This window comes from Balaenoptera physalus (assembly GCF_965194825.1).
Source record: "Balaenoptera physalus genome assembly, chromosome: 3".
NCBI classification, from domain to species: domain Eukaryota; kingdom Metazoa; phylum Chordata; class Mammalia; order Artiodactyla; family Balaenopteridae; genus Balaenoptera; species Balaenoptera physalus.
Window position 1 is genome coordinate 28,454,848 of NC_138890.1, and position 19,533 is coordinate 28,474,380.

At 45.2% G+C, this 19,533-nt stretch overlaps 2 protein-coding genes across 2 annotated transcripts in view; one reads left to right on the forward strand and one right to left on the reverse strand.

Moving 5' to 3' along the window:
• DOCK2 (dedicator of cytokinesis 2) overlaps window positions 1-19,533 on the reverse strand; it is a 425,439-nt gene that overhangs the window by 102,564 nt on the left and 303,342 nt on the right. Inside the window, exons 28-29 of the mRNA XM_082456398.1 lie at window positions 4,588-4,686; window positions 1,947-2,041 (exon numbers count right to left, since the gene is read on the reverse strand). Coding sequence (XP_082312524.1) covers window positions 1,947-2,041; window positions 4,588-4,686 — 194 coding nt within the window. The remainder of the gene's footprint in view (window positions 1-1,946; window positions 2,042-4,587; window positions 4,687-19,533) is intronic.
• The window catches only part of INSYN2B (inhibitory synaptic factor family member 2B), a 124,590-nt gene continuing 109,736 nt past the window's right edge, over window positions 4,680-19,533 (forward strand). The window contains exon 1 of the mRNA XM_082456477.1: window positions 4,680-7,055. The gene's annotated coding sequence lies outside the window, so the exon portion shown is untranslated. The remainder of the gene's footprint in view (window positions 7,056-19,533) is intronic.

Consider the following 19,533-nt stretch of genomic DNA (forward strand, 5'->3'; position numbering starts at 1 on the left):
TCATAGTTCATGCAGAGTCACGGGAAGTATGAAACAGCAGGCAACAGGGAGTAGCTGAGTGTATCTGAAATGTAGGGTGAGTCGGAGATGACTCACCCGGGTGCTTCATGTAATTTGGCAAAACCCCAAGACATTACTGACCCGCTGGCAAACAGTGAAGGGATTCGCACGCAGTTTGGGAGCTGGCTTCTTCCAAACACAGGTGACTGGACATTGATGTGAGGTACAACCAACTACATAATTTGTTGAGCTCAGTGCACAGTGAAAATGCAAGTCTCCTAGTCCAAACATTATTAAGAATTCAAGATGGTGACAGCAGGACCCTTCAGAGTGCAAGGTCCTATACAACTACACAGGTTGCATACTCAGGAAGCTGGTCCTGACAGAAGGGCTAGGGAGACACCTGCCTCTCATCTATAACGTGGCCTGGCCTAATTCCCACCAACGCTTTGAGCCAGCCTCCCACCTGAGTGATGTGAACAGGGAGAATCAGGGCAATGTAAGCCCAAGCTAAGAATTCTTACATTTTTGTTGCTGTGCTGATTATCCATCTCCCACCATAAGCAACAATGCACAGATAGCTATCTCTTTCTGCCTTGGCAAACCTCTCCTCCCCTTCACCAGCCCCTAAAGCTGGCCCCAAGAGCAAGTGTGTCTGTAAAGTCACTTGGCTAGGCACTTACGTATCTAAGTAGTGGAAGAGCAGCTTTTCAGAGGACAGAAGAGTAAGGGATGGAGGCCATCTGGGACTAGAGTAAGATCCTAGGCATACATGAGATAGAAATTCCCAGACTGTATCCAATGACAAACTTATTAATGTTTATAGTTTTCCCTCTTTGCCTCCCACTAAAGAGGATCCTGCCTTTGCCTCTTCCAACTTCTCCTCTTCTTCTACCCTCTCAGGATATTTCTGCCTTTGCCAGTCAATTCTTGGCTCTTGTGATACAAAACAAGGACAATAGGTAGAGAGAGAGAAAACTTCCAGCCAGTGTAGAGTGAAGGGGTTTCCATGGGAAGGACCTAAAACAAATATAAGAAGCCAAAGGAAAGTGAGAGAGAAAGGAAAGAAAGGAGCCTAGAAGACCCCAGTTTTATAGGAGTTTGTGGATAGGAATTGAGGATAAGGTTCTGAGAGAGACTTGGGTAAACCACAGGATAGGATAGATACTGAGAGAGACAGAAGAATGGAGAAAGGGAATATTAGATAATATTGCTGAGTGTTATGACTTGAACTTCATTTTGACGAAATGACATGATTTGAGAGAAAGCATTAAAGACTGAAATTGCTCACAGTTACTCTTATCTATTGTGGTACTGGGCCATGTGGGATCTGAGCTATACTTGGGTTACTCTGGTATTCTATGAGATGCTAATAAGTATTATATATACACATGGAGACATAAATATATTCACACCAAATGTTTCAATGGGCAAGTAAATCTGTGAAATGCTGTATCCTAAATCTTTCTCTTAGAGCATCCCATTAGCATACTAAAGGCTCTGGGAAGTCCTGCAGCACAGACAGCTGTTCAAAGCTGTGTAATCCAGTGCCGCCTAAACTTATTCTACTGTGTGTCACAGAATATATTTTATTGTTTTGAATAAATTTAAAATAATACGATTTTAATAAGACTGACCTTAAGCTCTCCTGTCTCAAGAGTTTAGGGAAGGCTTCATAGACAAAGTATATTTTAACTAGTATTTGAAGAATGGAGAAGGTAGGTAGTAGCCAGTTCAGTATATAAAAAGGAATAAATAATAGTAAATAAATAAATAGCTCAAGATCGGTGAGCAATTCCCTGGGGGTTAAATGTAGAAAGAAAGGGTCTGTGGCACTTCGACTTATTTTCACCAGGGAGAAACAATCCCCACTTTCTGTCTCTACCAGTGCACTGGAAAGTGAGTGCTGAGATGACGGGGCTGTTTGGAAGCAGGCGGCAGCTCACCTGTTCTGAACCATACTCATGGCCATCCAGTCTACAGGATACACATTTTTCCCAATGAGGTCCTTGAACATGATGAATGTCTCCATCAAGAAGTCCTGCAATAGTAAAGCAAAACACACCTGTCATTTTGCTTTATAGGAAATGACTGGAAGGGCCCCGATCTTGTTGGCTGTTCAAATTATTCCTTTATTATTTTTTGGAGGTGCAGAAAGGGAAGGGGTACAGCCTTTTGTTAAGTAAATCCAATGAAACCAATATAGTGGATTTTTTAATGAAATCTTACGATTTGTTACCGGGAGACTGTTTCACAAATATAAATGGAACATGAATATGGAATGTGAAAACACTCTCAAAATAAAGCACTATTAATTCTGTCTTTGGGAGTAAAGAAGTAAATGCATTCATTGATGTGGCAATTTTATAATCATCTTTCCAAATATGTATTTGAGGAGGAAATGATCTATACTATATGAATGCATCTCAGGCCATTGAGCAAACAAACTATTATTAAAATGAACATCTAATTACTGTACTGTAAACACAGCTAATTCATATGTCATAGGCACATGAACAAGCAGCTTAGAGGAAACATGACAGGGATTCTCTCCTTCTCCTTTGAAGAGGTTCAAAGTGGACCTCAACATGCCCCATCAGATTTTTCAGTGGATCAAACTTGTTCTCTACCTTTGGAGAACACAAATTCAAGACAAATCTAGATAGCAAAGACCAGAACCACTGGCATCCTCCTGTTACAGGAAATGAAGGCATCCAGCCTGTTTGCTTAAGGTAAAATTAAAATCCATAGGAAACCTGTTCAGAGTTCTTTCCTTAAGCCAGCGGTTTTCAGATTATTTTAATAGCAGAATTCTTTGTTCAGAGACAATCTTACCTGGAACCTAATACGTAAAATAGATAAAAGTAGAAAATAGCTCTGGTTGAAGTGTATGTGCATGCATGCATGCCTGTGTGTGTGTGTGTGTGTGTGTGTGTGTGTGTTTATGGTAGAAGACAGTGAGGCTAGGAGAAATATAATTTGAAAATCACTGCTTTAAGCTAAACTGCAAAATTCTGGGAATGAGATTGGTTCCTTTCTAGCAATCATTGCTTCTAGGGAAAATTACCTCAATGCTTTAAGTCCCAGTTTCCACATTAGCAGAATGGGGATAACATCTACCTCAAAGGGTTGATTAAGTGCACACTGTCTATGAGATGCTCCACACAGAGTCTGGCCCACTGTAAGTGTTCACTAAGTGCTCGAGGATGACGATGGTGAGTATAATCGTTCATCCTTGACGTCACCTGGGGAGGTGTGGATATCGTCACAGGCACACTCCCTTCCTGTGGGAATGGAGAAGACCTCTGCCTCACAGATGGAAAGCCTGGCTTCTGAATGAGAAGATGCAGCACGGTGTAAGGGCTGGAGCAGAGGTTCACATCCTCTCTCTGCCACATACTGTTGTGTGGTCTTGAGCAAGCAGCTTGCAGACTTGTAAAATGTGACTACTAACACCTATGCCATACTGTTGGAGGATTACATAAGAAGTGTAAAATTTAATACATAACAATTCCCTTTCCTACCATCCTTCCCACCCTTCCTTCCACTGAGGACCAAAAATTAGGAATCCAATCTTTCTATTTCCATGTCACATAACATAGAGAACTTGAGGGGGAGAAATCTTGGGCTGTTTAGCTTTCCTTTTGTTTCATTTTTTTGTATATCCGGAAAGAGGTTCCATTTCTTGCCAATCCTACTCCAGTTAGGAGACCTTCTCAAAGCTAAATGGATGAAGGGGCAGGACACTGGCTTCCTATTGATTCTTTTTGTGGGCTACTCTCTGAGGTTGGTCCAATTCTGGTGCCCTTGCTTCCTTCAAGGAGAGTTAAAAGTGAGCCCCTGGTAGCAGAACCCCTGAATCTGGCAATAGTAAGGAGACAATGACGAAGCTGACCATACTGAGGGCAAAGGGACGACTACATCCTGGGACAGCCCGGGCTGGGCTTTATGTTGATGATATCATCTGCTGCAGAGGTACGGGCCCACAGGCCACCCGCTGCAGGCAGACAGTCCTAGCAAACGAGCCCTGAGAGGTTAGAAGAAGAAAGGGGCTCAGAGGCCAACTTTCTCTATGCATTCGTTATTATAATGTAATAATAGCTAACTTTTAGTGGACTCTTACAGTGTGAGAGCTATTGTGCTCTCATTTAATCCCTTCACAGCCCTGTGACATAAATGATATGATCCCTACTTTACAGATGGGTAAACGGAGGCTTAAGAAATGTTAAAGTTAACTTCCTCAGCTAGCGGGTGACAAACCCTGGATTCAAACCCAAGACTGTGTGACTCCAACACTCATGCTCTTAAGCCTCCAAATGTCCATGATTCATCAACAAATACTGGTTTTAAGGCATATGTAGACTAGGCACTCAGGGCTCATGTATGACATGGACAGAAGATGTGTCCCAGAAGTGATATTTACAAGCCTAAATGGGAGTGAGAAACAGGGAATCACACAAACATGCCTGCAAACTTAGACCCACACATACTCCAGGTGCACAGGAAGACTTTCGTGCCCTAAACTCTCAAGAATCTTTTGTGTAACGCGTCTCCCCAACACTGCCCCAGAGCATCCTATAGACTCACCACAAGTTCAGAGCTGGTCTGGAATGTCTCAATATAGAAGGAATAGTGCTGGTCACCCATCTGGTTTAAGATGGCTGTCATACATGCCACAAAGTGACTCTGCAAGAAATAAAGAAAAATGCCATGAAACAGTGGAGAGAGGACCATGAGATTCATCTTCTTCAATTACTTGACTTCAGACCGGAAAACACCTCTCTGTCCTCCCAGGTGAGTATAAAAAGGTTCCCCAGGGATGGAGAATTTCTCCTTAGCAGATGAGCATGTGAAATTTCCCTAAGAGTAAATGTCTCCTTATGGCTCATTCATCAGCTCATTCATCCAAAAAGCATTTATTGAACACCTATTACATGACTAGGACTATAATAGGAGCTCCAGATATAGACAATAAGGGCCCTATTCATTACCTCTCCAGCTGCTTGTACATTGGGAAACGAGCACTGTATTAATGTCAGGAGATCCAGCCTGTATCAAGATTCTGGACACAGTGTGACTTTCTGGTAAATAATTTTACATGTCTCATCTCCAACTGTTCCATCTGTAAAGTGGGACAATTATCCATCTGTATCCACCCTGAGAGGTGTATCAGAAGGATCAAATGGCTCCCATGGTGCCCTGAACACACTGAAGTTCCCTACAAGAGCATCAGTTGTTGGACCATGAATCAGTCAGTGAGAAGCCAGCAGCTGCCGGGGACAAGTACTTGCTAAGGGCCACGGATGATAAAAGAAATGAGAAGGGGTAGTCCTTGCTCTCAGGAGTTCATGATCTAGTTGGGAAAGCAAGATTAACAACCATGAGGAAAAAAAGTACAAGACTTTGATCAGCGAAGCAGATCAAGTGCCAGAGGGATTCAGACAAAAGGGAAATCAACGCGAGGACGTGGAGAGGAAGTGGGTCTGAAAGGATCCACCGGATCAGAGGAGAAAGAACCACACCCTTTCATGCACCAGAACACATCACCACACCCTCTTCTGCTTCTTCTCTCCCAGATTTTATAAGTCTGTACCAGCGTGGCACTTTCTGTCAGGGCTGGTGTCTGAAAGCAGAATTTAGAGGGATCTACTCTGGGAACCTGGTAAAGGAAGTACTGACCATAAATCTACCAGCTGGGAGAAGCCACTCAAGAGTGTCTCCCACAAGACTCCACTGGGCTGCCATCTTAACCAAAGGAAGTCCCACTGTCAAGGGCAGGCCTGTGGAAGATGGGCAGCTTGGTGTGATGCAGGTGTCTCCAGGAAACCCCACTTCTAAAGGGTGTCAGACGTAACACATACCAGAGAGGTGGGCCTGGACGTGTTATGTTTGAACCAAGTATTATATTTGTATCACAAACTGCTGTCTTTGTTAAAAAAAAATAAAAGTAAAAGACAAAAAAAAAATAGTGTGAAAAAAAAAACATCCTCCCAGATGACAGGGTTACAGTTCAGTGACAGTGGTGGAAGGAACAGCCTTGATGTCCCCAGGAAGCTCCTTCTGCATTCCTCCACAGGAAGTCTTTTGGGTAATTGAATGTTCTTCAAGTTCACATCCCCAAAAGTAACTCCCAAAGATACAGATTCTCATTTGCTTCTAGGTTCTTTTCAATTAGGACGTTAGGGATAAAATGCTTTCCCAGTCAGCAGGACCAGCTGTGCCATTTGTGGGGCTCAGAACAAAATGAAAATTAAAGAGTCCTTGTAAAAATTCTTCAGATTTTCAAGACAGCCACAGGGTCCTTCTGAGCACCGGGCCAGGTCACACGCCTGGGAAGCCAGCTCTGCCTGCCAGTGACCACCACACGCGTGCACCATAAATGTTCAGAAAACATGCAGAGCTGGCAGGGGGCACAAAACTGGGACTCTCATGAGTAAAGTCAATGACACTATGTTGCTGGGGACCTGGTACCTCTATATGGGGGCCAACCGCCTTGGCCGTCCAGGGAGTCAAATCCTCTCTCCGGCTCACGCCCTCAGGGGGTGATGGTGAGTCTGTGAAATTATCTGTCCCTTTCAAACCAGACAGAATGCCACCATCACTGCTAATTTAACCAGGTCCCACCGAAACCAAGAAACAAGCGTATTATTTTTTATCCCTCCATCCAGGCTGGACGCAGGAGGGGAGAAATCTTCTGAGTTTGTGTGTGTGTGTGTGTGTGTGTGTGTGAAAGAGAGAGAGAGAGAGCACACACACACGCGTGTGTCTCCTCCACTCCCTCCATCTCTTCTGTGAGGAGCTTCCTCCAAGAATTCAGCCAGTGGCCACTAGAGGTCTTTCCTTTTCACATGGTAGCTGCCGTGCAGTTTTTTCGGCTTTTTATTTATTCCTACGTGAGCAGACCCACTACACTTCTTGCATAGAAACAGTGAAAATTACAATATAAAGGACTTATTATTTCTTCTTTCGGAGTAATTCTGCTGCTGGCCAAAGCCTGGCTCATTTTGCAAAGAAAGGAAGGACATTCTCTGCAGGTAATTCCACTGCTTCAAAAGGTAAGAGATCTGGGTAGGTTTTATTTTTTGTGATCGATCATCCTTTCAGAGAAAATGCTATCGTCTCTTGGACGACAGTTTACTTTTAAAGCTTTGGCTTAAATGAGTCCTGGGATTGTGAGCTTGTGTGTGTGTGTGTGTGTGTGTGTGTGTTGGAAAATCCACCATTGTCAGAACTGCATGCTGCCCCAAATGCATAGATACAGATACGGAATGCTTGGTATTTCCAAAGGCTTGATTTGAATTTGAAGGGGGGAAAAGCAAACAACAAACCTCAAAGCTCAAGTTGCCTGGAAATTACCTTGAAAAGGCTGCATTGTCTTAAGCCTTGTTTAGAGAAACTTCCATGCTTCATTTTAAATGAAAATAAAAGGGGAAGGGGATTCCAGTGCCCATCTAGAGAGAGTGACCATGTTACGAAAGAAACCATTATCTTTTTATAAGGACTTGCTCAGGGTGTGTACAGTTCATCGATCAATCAGAATTACTTTTACCAGCTTGTTCATTTCTTCGTTCTAACTGCCCCATAGAAAAACCCGGCTGAGTGCCTTCCAGTAGGATCTGTAGTGTGATGTGACTGAAGTTTGGACAAGTTACCTGCATTTGGCTGTTAATGAGAAATGACAGTGCTTTACTTCCCACTGGAAGCGTCCCTTTTTGTCTGCTATGGCGTCTAGCCCACTTTAGTATCAAATCTGTCAGAAATCGCACCGATGTGACTGACTGATTTCTGAAATGGCATGATACACCAGCAGCAGGTTCGAATTCAGTAAAGGCTCCTCTCTGTCATTTAACTTAAAAACCAAAAACCCCTCTCTGTCGTGCAGTGATAGAATGGTGGAATCGCATTGTGTTTCTCTGACGTTTATCCCTTTTTCAGTAGTGTCCTCAGCACGGCAATCCACCTCTTTGCTTCCTGCCCCTTTTCCCTTTTACAAGTTTGAGACCTTCTACATCCACCATGTCTTAAGTGTTTAGAAAGAGCTGCAGGGATTGGGAGTGGGGGTGACGATCAGACTGCATTTGCCCTAGCAACTCAGACACTCCTGATGTTGACATTGCTCAAACTTTACAGTGTCGGACCCCAAACTCCCAGCCCTGTCGGCAACATGGAAAAGCCTGAATACTGCATGGGGGACAGAGGGGTAGAGGGATCCCTTGCAATTCAGGCTAGTGAGAATGCCCTGCCTTCCATCCTTGGTGGAAATTTTGTGGTCAACGTATATTTACTACCAAGGCGTGAGGCAGCCACTCATCCATACCCAAGCAGCATTCCAGGTGCCCAGATAGGAAATCGCTTCTTAGAACAGAATACCAGGGGGACCTGCATATTAAATTCCGGAGAGAAACTGTATCTGAGATGCTGTCACAAAGCAGGCAGAGTCACCCCGGCTCCATTCGGGGTGGTTTAAAATGTAGCTAATGCATCACAGCATGAAGAGACATGGTTCGAAACTAGGTCAAACGTGTAAAAATAAATGCAATCATCGCAGGCACTTGGCTGATGAGGGGCTACTTAACGCCTGGAGTGGCAGGGCTTATTTGCCACATAGAACCCTCTTCAGTGATCCGTGACAATCAATTGATCCGGACAATTCAGCCCGTCAGTATGTAGGGAGCTCTTGCACACCTGGGAGAGAGCTGAAGCTCCAAAGGAAGACAATCAGGGTCTCTTCACTGTGTGATGGCGAGAGGAAAAAGAGAAACCCGATATTGTGTCATTAATATTAATTAGCTGGGACACTGGGTGACTGCGACCAGGAGAGTAGCCCTCTCCAAATCAATCTGCTCCTTTGCATAAAAAATCATCATCGTGATGATGATGATGATCTTATTGATAAGGCCAATAGTTTTGGTGCACAACACTCAAACATATCTATTTAACCACCTCTAAAGCAAACACACCAACACACACGGTCAGGACCCTGCAGTGCTGAGTGAACCAGGAAGAGGTGATCAGTTTGCCCTGCCTTGAAGAACTAACCAAACAAGGGGAGAGGGGCAGGGCTGCTGCAATGCGTCCCCCGCTCACCTGAGATCAGTGGGAGTGATGAGATCGCAGAGGGAGGGAAAGAGCCAACTTCGGGAGCTTGCTACCTAAATGCCAGCATTACTATGCGATGCCAGCTGGTGACACGTTGCCATAGTAACTTCAAATAATGTGCTCGACCAAAATAAAATAAAATACAGAGAGCGCCAAGGAGAGGAGATGAGCGAGGAAACTTTGCATGCCGAGGGAGATGAGAAGTTTTATCTATGGGGCCATCCAATTCCTTTGAAGACTAAGAGTAGCCAAATGCCACTCTCAGGTTGCTTTTCCATTCACCCCCATGTCTGCCATGCACTTATATAACAGATTTTATTCTTGGATGGAATTGGTGCTGTCTTTGTGACAGATCCAGGACCGGAGGTAGGCGGCTATGGCGTGAGGAATTCAGGGACTCTAAAACCCGTTCATCTTAGAGCTTTGTCAGGAAGCTCAGAGTTGTAGTTTGCAGCAATCTTTGGGGAAAGTAGTGTGTGCGGTCTCTCAAGTTCTGGGCACTGTGCTAGGTGCCCAGGTACAGCAGGGAGCCGGATGGATAAGGTTGTGCTCCAAAGAACCAACGTCAGGTGGGGACCTAGGAGCCAGACAGCCTGAGTTCAAATCTCAGCTCTACCTCTTACTAGGCATTTGACCTTGGGCAGTGTCTTGTGCCTCAGAGTAAAAGGGAATAGAAATAGTTCTTACTGCATACAGTTTTGGTGAGAATTAAATCAATTTGTACAGAGCACTTAGAACATAGAAAGCCCTCAATATGATCAGCTATTAGTATTATTGTTGCTGTTGCTGACTCTGGTCCAGAGAAACTATGCAGATTGGCTAACTGAAACTCCTGACCTGGACAGAGGATATAATGACCCCACCTACCCCTGACTGTCTGTGGATGCATCAAGCACTCCCAATTACAGCTTTGGACAAACAGCTAAGTGTCCTTTGACTCTGAGCATGCCTTTGGTCAACAACACGCCCCAAATAAAGCTGTTTAGTAAACCGCATGTGTGCCTCTTCGAGCAGGGCACGTTGGGAGATTTCTTTTATTTGGGGACAGTTGCTGGCAGGTAGGATGAATGACAACGGTGCCCAGATTGTTCAAAAGCCTGAAATGTAACTGTCTTCATCGAAAGCTTAGTCTTCCAGCTGTTTGGCTTTAGAAAGTGCCCGTCTTTGTGTGCAGTGACATTCTTTGGTTACCCAGGGATCCTGCTGTATGACAGAGTAAACCAAGTCACCTTCCTTCAGGGAGAAGCTTCTTGATGGGCACAGATCCAGGGGTTTTGTGTAGCCTGATCCATGTCAAAGCATAACATCACAGGAAGACGGGAACGTGCCTCTTGGATGCTATGTACTCTGGATGCACCTAGACATGTTCCATCTGTACAACACAGCAACTCTTTAGAGTTAGCTGTGTGCACCACTACCTGGCACTGTGGGCATTAATGATCAGCTCTCCAGCATCACTAGGGCCAGAACCGCAGGCAAGGTGTCTCCTCAGAGAGCTATTCTCACTGTTAAAGAGAGGGGGTTGGGGGGGGGTAGGGGTGGTGGTAACAAGGCTGCTTTGAACCCAGGCTGGAAGGGGAGACTAAAGTGGCCATACACTCTTCCTTTGAAACGAATGCTTTCTGATCTTGGCTGGAGCCTGTGCATGTGGCTCTGTAGTGTGGGGTCACTTTAAATCTTCCAAAGGACACAAAGAGGTGTTTAATCACAAAGGGATGTGGAAGGCAAGCAAATTCTGTTCACTCATTCCTTGTGCTTAGGACTCCACCTTTATCATCTCACTGAGTCCTCTCAACAACCTCATTAGGTCAACTTTATGCCCATTTCACAGATGAGGAAAGTGAGATGCATAGAGGTCAAGCAGCTTGCCTAGACAGACATTTAGTATATAGTGGGGCAGGAATTAGAATCTGGGTCTTTCTGACGTGAAAACCTGTGTTCTTTTCATAAATCCATGATGTCTCTCATGTCAGCACTGTCAGCTCCACCTGGGCAGAGATTTTTGTCCTTTATTCATTGCTGTTATCACCAGAATCTGGAACTGAACTTGCACATAGTACGAGCTCAATAAATATTTGTTAGATGACAGACTGAACTTCTTATAGTATTCCCCATCTTTAAAAGAATGTTACAGGGACCACTCCCCCAAACACTGAAAAGTTAGGGTCATGTGTAGAACACCTTTGCCCTAGGAGAGGACAGAAATGAAAGAATTTTTGTTCTACTTCTGAGCTTACTCCATCTTAAGTTATATTTGATCAAGCCAGAGTAAGATCATTCTTTCACACATTCCTTAATGTAACAAATATTTCTTGAGCACCTACTATGTTCCAGGTATGGTTCTAGGTGCTCTGGACAGTCATGAATGAGATTAACAAGGGATTTGTTCTTAAGGAACTCACACCCTCATTGGGGCCAGGGATGGGGAAACACCATAAGCAAGTGAATACGTAAGTAAGATCATTTTAGGCAGTGATATCTGCTACTAGTGGAATATTACAGAGCAATGAGGTTGAGATGGGAAGAGACCTGTTTTCAATAGGGGAGACAGAGGTGGCCTCTTAGAGGGCTGATATTTGGGTGGAGATCTAATGATGAGAGTTGGTCATGCAAAAATCTGGCAGAACAGCATTCCAGGGCAATTGAGTAGCAGATACAAAGGCCCTGAGGTCAGATGTGCTTGGAGTGCTGGAGGATCAAAAAGACGGTACAAAATGAGGAAAAGCACATATAAGATGAGGTCGGAGAGACAGGTTGGGAGCAGATCCTGAAGGCCCTCGAAGGTCGGGGCAAGGGTTTATTTAGGTTTACTTCCAAGTGCAAAGGGAGGCCATTAATTTGGGTTTTAAGAAGCTCGCTCTGGCTGCTGTGTGTTTCAAGAACTCCTCTTTAAAGAGGTGGTTTCCATGTCTTACCACCCTTCTCCAAGACGCTACACTGGAGTTGTTCCCAGGGTGGTGGGTGCGCGAAAAGTGCAACTATGTGCTCAGTGTTGACCCTTCCTGTTCGTGGTAGTGTCACCACTACTCAGCAAGCTTTTCTCGCTAACTGACCATTCTATAACAGACTCTGACCCTCCTCCGGCAGGTGTGGACACGGACTCTAGTTTTACGTGGATCCCCCTTTGTCTTCAAGTTCAGTGCTTTGTCTCCCTGTTGTTCAGAGCCGAATGAAGGGGAGGGAGCCTGCTACAGTGGCTCTCAGCCTCTGATTAAAGCCATTTGAGCCTGTGGGACTTGAGAAGGCTGCTTGCCAGGAGACGGGCTATCATTTAGGACACCCCAGTTTTTAACTGAACAGAAGATGATTTTTCTAAATGTTTCCAATTACATCTGTGGAGGTGTGGGTGGGGAAGTGCACAAATGAACACACACACCGATGGTGGTCTTCCAAGCTTTGCACCGAATGCCTCAGGAAGGGCTGTGCAGAAAAGTTTGTTTTGAGTCCTGGAGAATGTAGTATTGTCCTCGGCTCACGTATCCCTGAGAAAAATCAAAGCCACGAGCATCACTAGGATGTGGGCTCTGCATGAGTATCCCACGCAGCCCCTCACCTTCTCCTGCAAACATTTTCATCCAGGTTGCATAAGACATCAAGGTCAACTTTCAACAGGAAAAAGTGTCATGAAAGGATATTATGACTCAGGAAGGAGGTACTGTGGGCTGAAGGATAACAATAATAACTGCCATTTAAAGGGCTAAGAGTGTGTCGTGCAATGTGCTAAACCCTCTGTTTATCCATCAATAAGGATGTTTTATAAGTTGTGGCCAGGCAAAGAAACAGCTGGAAGAGAGAAGTTAATATCAGTCGGACATTTGTGTGTCGGACACTGTGCAAAGAAGTATGCCAATGGTCACAACAGCTACCAGTTACTGAGCACTTACTGTGGGCCAAGCACTGTGTATGCTTCATCTCAATTAATCCTCCCAACAGTCAGTCGATGTTGGTAAAACCACGCGCACTTTACAGATGAGGAAATCAAGGAGCAGGGAGGTGACACGACTTGCCTAGCTCAGCTTGATTCCAGAATATTGTTTTGTAATCATGACATCATCTTACTGATATGAAAATTAAGCAATACCTCAAAGTATAATGAAGAAAGGAAAAGTGCATAATATTTCACTCCACCATGCCTCCTGCCTAACCATGAATATTAAGAATATTCAATATTTATTTCAATCTAATAAGCCACTAGCATGTTAAGGACATTCTAGACATCTGTTGTGCCTAAATAGGGATGGAAGGATGGATGGAGAGATGGAGAGATGGATGGATGGAGCTAGGTTGGCAGATTACATAGGTAGATAGACTCATTGGTCAGGGTTGATACCTAGCTATGTAAATAAGACCAGCCTTCTTAATGACTATGCTCTGTGGCTTATGAGTCTCCATGATTTTAGGCTCAGCTGAGGATAACCCCTCCATTTTCTTTTTTTTTTTTAAACCTTTCATTTCTTTTTTTTTTTTTTTAATTTATTTATTTATTTATTTATTTTTGGCTGTGTTGGGTCTTCGTTTCTGTGCTAGGGTTTTCTCTAGTTGCGGCGAGCGGGGGCCACTCTTCATCGCGGTGCGCGGGCCTCTCACTATCGCGGCCTCTCTTGTTGCGGAGCACAGGCGCCAGAGGCGCAGGCTCAGTAGTTGTGGCTCACGGGCCCAGTTGCTCCGCGGCATGTGGGATCTTCCCAGACCAGGGCTCGAACCCGTGTCCCCTGCATTGGCAGGCAGATTCTCAACCACTGCGCCACCAGGGAAGCCCACCCCTCCATTTTCTGCATTGCTTGGGGTTTTGAAGGCCAAGAAGGGTTAAGTGACGGACACTAACACCACATATTGGGAAATATATCTGGTTTCGCATAGAAGCAGCTTTCCTGGAAGGCACTGAGCAGGGCATACTAAGTACTGGAATCAAATCCCAGCTCTCTTCAATATGCTCTGGATCTTTGGACAAGTTACTTTACCTCTCTGAGCCTCAGTTCTCTGGTCTCTGAAATGGGGATAACAGTGCTGACTATAGGACTGTTGTAAGGACAAAGTAGAAGCCGGGTGCAGAGGGTCCCTGCAGAGCCTGGCAACACCATGGGCACTCAGAAAACCTTCTTGCAATGTTTAGCCTCAGCTCTCTTTCCAGTTCACCAGGAACAGTTAGTTGATCAGCTGGGGAAGTGTGGAGTTAGCTCTTGGTTGACTCGTGAAGGATGATTTAAACCTCTCTGTGGACCTGGAGAGCTGCACTGCGGATAATGATTTATACAAGCTCTCCCTGCCCTTTGTTTCCCTTTACAGAGACTCCATGTTTCAAGGGGCGCAGGGGGTGGGGGCAGGCAGATAAATATGTTCGCAGACAGCCAGGTAAGAGAGTTTTCAGGAGGGATGATTATTTTGTGGATAAAAGGATGTCTTTAGTTGAGCCCTCCTGTTTCCTTCATGAGGACTGAAGACAAGTGAAGAAGAGTGAAGGAGGTCTCCCACATCATGTTCTAAACTTCAAGCCTAACTCTTCAACCAGCCCTCTCCCAGCACCTCCTCCCACCGCCCCCAAATAGGTCTAGTTGTCCCTGCTGCAAATGATCTGCTAGTTCCAGCACACTCAGTTATGGGGTCCGATAACCACTTAGCAGGTGTGTGTGGAGGTGGCCTCTTTGCAAGCTCTCTGCATTGCTCAACTCTGCAGTGCTTAACCGAAGCAATGACACACTGATGGTGTAACTCTCAGTCCACACTAGGGAAGGGTTTTCCCCCTTCCCAGACAATTCCTCACTCCCAATTAATCAATCAATTAGCAAATATTTACTCAGTACCTATTATGTGTAAGGAACTGTATCAGGTATGATCATGGTCCATACCTGCAAGTCTCAGACTCATAAGGAAGATTCTTCCCTTCCCTTCCCTTCCTTTTCTTCTCTCTGTCTCTGTCTCTGTCTCTGTCTCTCTCTCTCTCAATACAGTAGTTCTAACCTGGAGGCAATTTTCTCCCCCAGAGGGCATTTAACAATGTCTGGAAACTGGAAACATTTCTGTCTATCACATACAGGGAGAGGGGGAGGTTGACATCTATTGGGTAAAGGCTAGAAATGCTGCTAAACATCCTGTAATTCACAGTTCAGCCTAACAGCAAAGAATGATCCAGGCCAAAATGTCACTAGTGCTGAAGTGAGAAACTCGCATCTTAGAGAGATATATACATTATGATGCTGAATGACATGTGCAAAATGAATGTTATAGTTTCCTCTAGGCTTTTAAGAAGTGGGAATGACCTTTGTAGTTCAGGGGAAATGACCTTTGTAGGAATGTTCAGGGGAAATTTCATGGAGCATGTGGGATTTGAGGAATGAGAAGAGTGAAAGAGATTAAGCTAAGAGTGGGAAAGGACATCTATAATAGGAAAAACATTTCATTTTATAATTTGATTAATTTGATTGATTGGTAGTAACTGCCTAAAGAGCTGTGTGGGGAATGATTCTAATGCCAAGTCCTACCTCAGCAGGAAAGAGTGTGGCAATCAATTAGTGATGTCTGCTATAGGCAAGGGAGAGAGGGATAATACATGTGCTGAGAAATTGCTGTCCCACTTTTATATGGAACACAGTGAGGAAAGAGGCAGAGGTGAAAATGAGCAAAGTGTTTTGGTACAACAGAGGTTCACAGAGGGAGATCACAAGAGATATTTGGAGGCGCAGACGGAAGGACCTTGAATGCCAGGCTGAGGGCTTTGAATCTCAATCTGTTGGTAATGGGATGTCATGCAGGCATCTGCCTACTGGGTTGCCTTCAGGCCAGCTCTGCTGACAAGGTCTTGGGAACTAAAGAAAGCTACCCAAAGTCCTTGCTCTTCCTTTCTATAAAGGGAGTACTATTTCATCTGTTAACAGTAAAAACTGGCAGAATTATCATGCTCTGGCTTTTATGAAGCTGATCCCAATGATGAAAAAAATCCTATGAAGCTGAACTCAGAGATAAGTGTTTGAAAAGCTGACTCCAAGGGTTCACATTAACGAGCTCCCGTAAAGCCCTTTTGGATAAAGAAGTCCTTCTGATGTCATTCACGCAAAACACAAAACAAAACAAACCCTCAAGGAGGAGGGGACAGAAGGGAGTAGAAGTCCATTATTCCATTCCTGGGGCTCGTGTTCCAGCTGACCCCTGACGAGGACACTGCACTGCCTACTGATCTTGTGCTTCCTGTCGGCCCCCAGCTCCCTGCCTGGCTGCCTCCTTCTTAGGCAGTTTCCTCTCTGTCCTGCGAATGATACCTCATTGCTTTATTGGTTTGCAATTTTCCAAATGACATCACTCTCTTTTTTTTTTTTTTTTCATTCTTTCCCTCTGCTCACCTCCCTCCTCTTAAATTCCCATTTGTCCCACTTCCACTTCCCTGTGCTTTGGAATGGTAACAACTTCCAATTACCCTCCTCCACAGCCTGCATTAGCTGCCGGCAGACTCCCTCTCCCTGCCGTCTTTAATAAAGGTGACACTGCAGCTTGGCATGAATGCAGGGCCTCCCCCACCTGCCCCACCGTCCCCTCTCTGGGAGCAGAAGCCTCCCTGGCCACAGAGCCGCTGCCTTTGTCACTTTCCTCCTGCACACACTTCCCATCCCTATGCTCGGATCCACACTCAGCTAGAGAAAAATCAAGTGACACAATGAAAAATGCCATCCAGAGAGCTGTCCTGGGGGCACCCAGGTATCAGATCAACCTACTACAGCTCCATATCTACTAATTCCATCTAGAAAAGAAAGAAGATGTCACAGTTGTCTGGACTGATTTGTTCTTAAAAACCCCTGCTGACTCCTTCACCCTGGCAGGCCCGGAGAAATCCTAGTAAAAGTCTAATTGAAGTTAAAGCTTAGAATTAGACAGCTGATGGGGAGGGTGATCCTTGGGAGTCCTTGCAAGCCAGCTTCCTTGCAGCACAAATGGGGAAGCCATGGACCAGAGAGGTTAGGTGGTTTCCCCAGGGCCACACAGCCTCTGGAAGTGGCAGAGCTGGTTCTGACCCCAGTGCTGAATCAGCTGTACCATAATCTACCACCTCCAAACACTGGCCCCTGAGCCTCCAAGATCCCCAAAAACAAAATGACTGTTCTTTCCCACTCTTATCTCAGCCAGGGAGTTGTCCTGATCCCAGAAAAATAGACCTCAACTAAGGCTGGTGTTTGAGATGTGCATTCTTCTTTAACTGCCTCACCACATAGGTTTCCAGATTTGGGAAAGAACAAGCCACTGAGCACTAATTTCATCTTTCAAAAAAATTGAATGGGTGTCTCTATTACCACTATTCATCCCTGCTTTGATCTATTACATTCTGTGCCCAGCATCCAAATATGGTTAAGAACATCAAATTAAAAACCAAAAGATTGATCACTGAAGTCACTCTGTGTAATGAAAATTGTCTGAATGTGCGTTTACGGGGCCTCAGGGCAGGAGCAGGGTGGGATATGGGGGCTTTGCTTATGTCACTTTGCCCAAAGATCCACAAACCCGCAGCCCACAGGCCTCATGTAGTTCACAGAAATGCTTTGTTTCATCAGAACGGTGTTTTAAGAACAACTGACTTTCTGTCAACATTTTAAAACTAGAAGCCATTGCATCAATTTTGGATTTTCAGCTTCTCTGGGGTATTCGGCAGATTCAGAGATAACCATTCTGAATTCTGCACTCCCCTATGGCAGCACTGGGAGCTGCCTCCTGAAGTAGACAGGGGATTGGGTGGGGGGGTAGGCATGCACTTTCCAGGTAGCCAGAGCCTGGCCTCATCTAAGAGTGACCAACTCGTCCTGGTCTGCCTGGGACTTTACCAGTTTTAGCACGGAAAATCCTGTGTCCCAGGAAACCCCTCAATCCCTGGCAAACACCCTACCTAGTTCTTCTTTTATGTACCTGGTTGGTTCCTGTGGGCACTTGCAGGTAAGGGCTCTTCCTCACTGCTTCCTTCGTGCCCACATGCCTCCTGAGAATGACATTCAAGGCTTCTCACCATGTCAATCCTGTTTCTCTCCCAGCCCCCTCTTCCCACCTACATGCTATCTACTCTAGACTTCTCTTCACTCCCTTGGCGTTTGCACAAGCCAAAGATGCCTTCTTTTACACACCATGAAGTCTAATTCATTTTTAAAGACCCATGCAGGTGCCATCCCCTCTTCCAGGAAGGCGTCTCTGATTTTACCTGATGCTCTTCTGTCCAGACAGAGCTAGGCACTCCCTCCCTCCCTCTGCTCCAATGACACTCAAATCTTTTTTCTTTCATTGTCCTCATCACCATTAATACAGCATCAAGTGAGTAGACCCTGGGGGTGGCCTTCCTGAGGACTAAGAGAGAATCAGAATTGTGATAAAATTAAAAAACGTAAAAATTGTGAAACTTAATTTGAAGTCCCAGTCTCTCTGTGGTTGTGAGTTTTGCACAAGTCACCAAAATGAAAACTGAAAACCATCCCATAAGTATCTGCACCTACTCCATGGCGATATTTAGCATTCCAAAGTCTAAGAACATCTGGGTCTCCTGAACATTGACATCCAACTCTCCTCCGGCCTGTAACATGGAACTGTAATCAGATGCCCTGGCGTCTGTGTTCTCCACTAGCACTGGAGACACTCAAAGGCAGGGACTTTCTTCCACATCCTGTATCCTCTATACCTGGCACATGGAAATTGCTCAGTTAAAGGCTTCCCAAATGGGTGAGTGAGTGAGTGAGTGAACTCCCATCAAGGAGACCAGGAGGACTGTCCCACTTGCTGTGATTTTAAAGAAAAAAGGTCTCCTTAGCTGTCCCAGTGCCCACAGGGTCCCTGTTGTGTTAGCTGATCACCCTGAGCCATATTACAAGCTAGACCAACCAGTCTATGATTGGGGTCAAGCCGTCATTCTTTTGGTCATTTCTCATAAGATCATAAGATTACAAAGTGTTGACAGCTTTAGGGTCTTTTCTGATAAATAAAGAGAATTCCAGCCCTCTAGCTTTGTACTGAACATTTCCCCTGGGACACTCTGTAGGCAGCTTGTAATAAACATGCCGACACCATCTTTCCCCACTCAGACTCCTCTTTCTCCTCCCCGTGCGCTCCTTCCCCGAGCCACCCGCTTCCTCAACACAACACTCCAGCCCACCCCCGCCCCCCCGCCCCGACTTCATGAATCACCGAGCCCTGGAGATTAGACATTTGTCTCGAACATGTTCATTCCTCTGCCCCCGGTCTCACTGCCCGTATTGAAGCTACCATCTTCACTACCTGGATTACCGCTGCAGCCTCCTAAGGGGTCCCCTGCCTCCAGCTCTGCCCCCTTTAATCTCCACGTTGCAGTCAGAGTGTGAGCTTACTGAAATGGAAATGAGACCAACTCTCACTCCTGCTTAAAATCTTCAGCAGATCCTACTGACTCTTGGAATAAAAAAATCAACCTCTTAGTATAGGGTATGATTCCCTGCATGC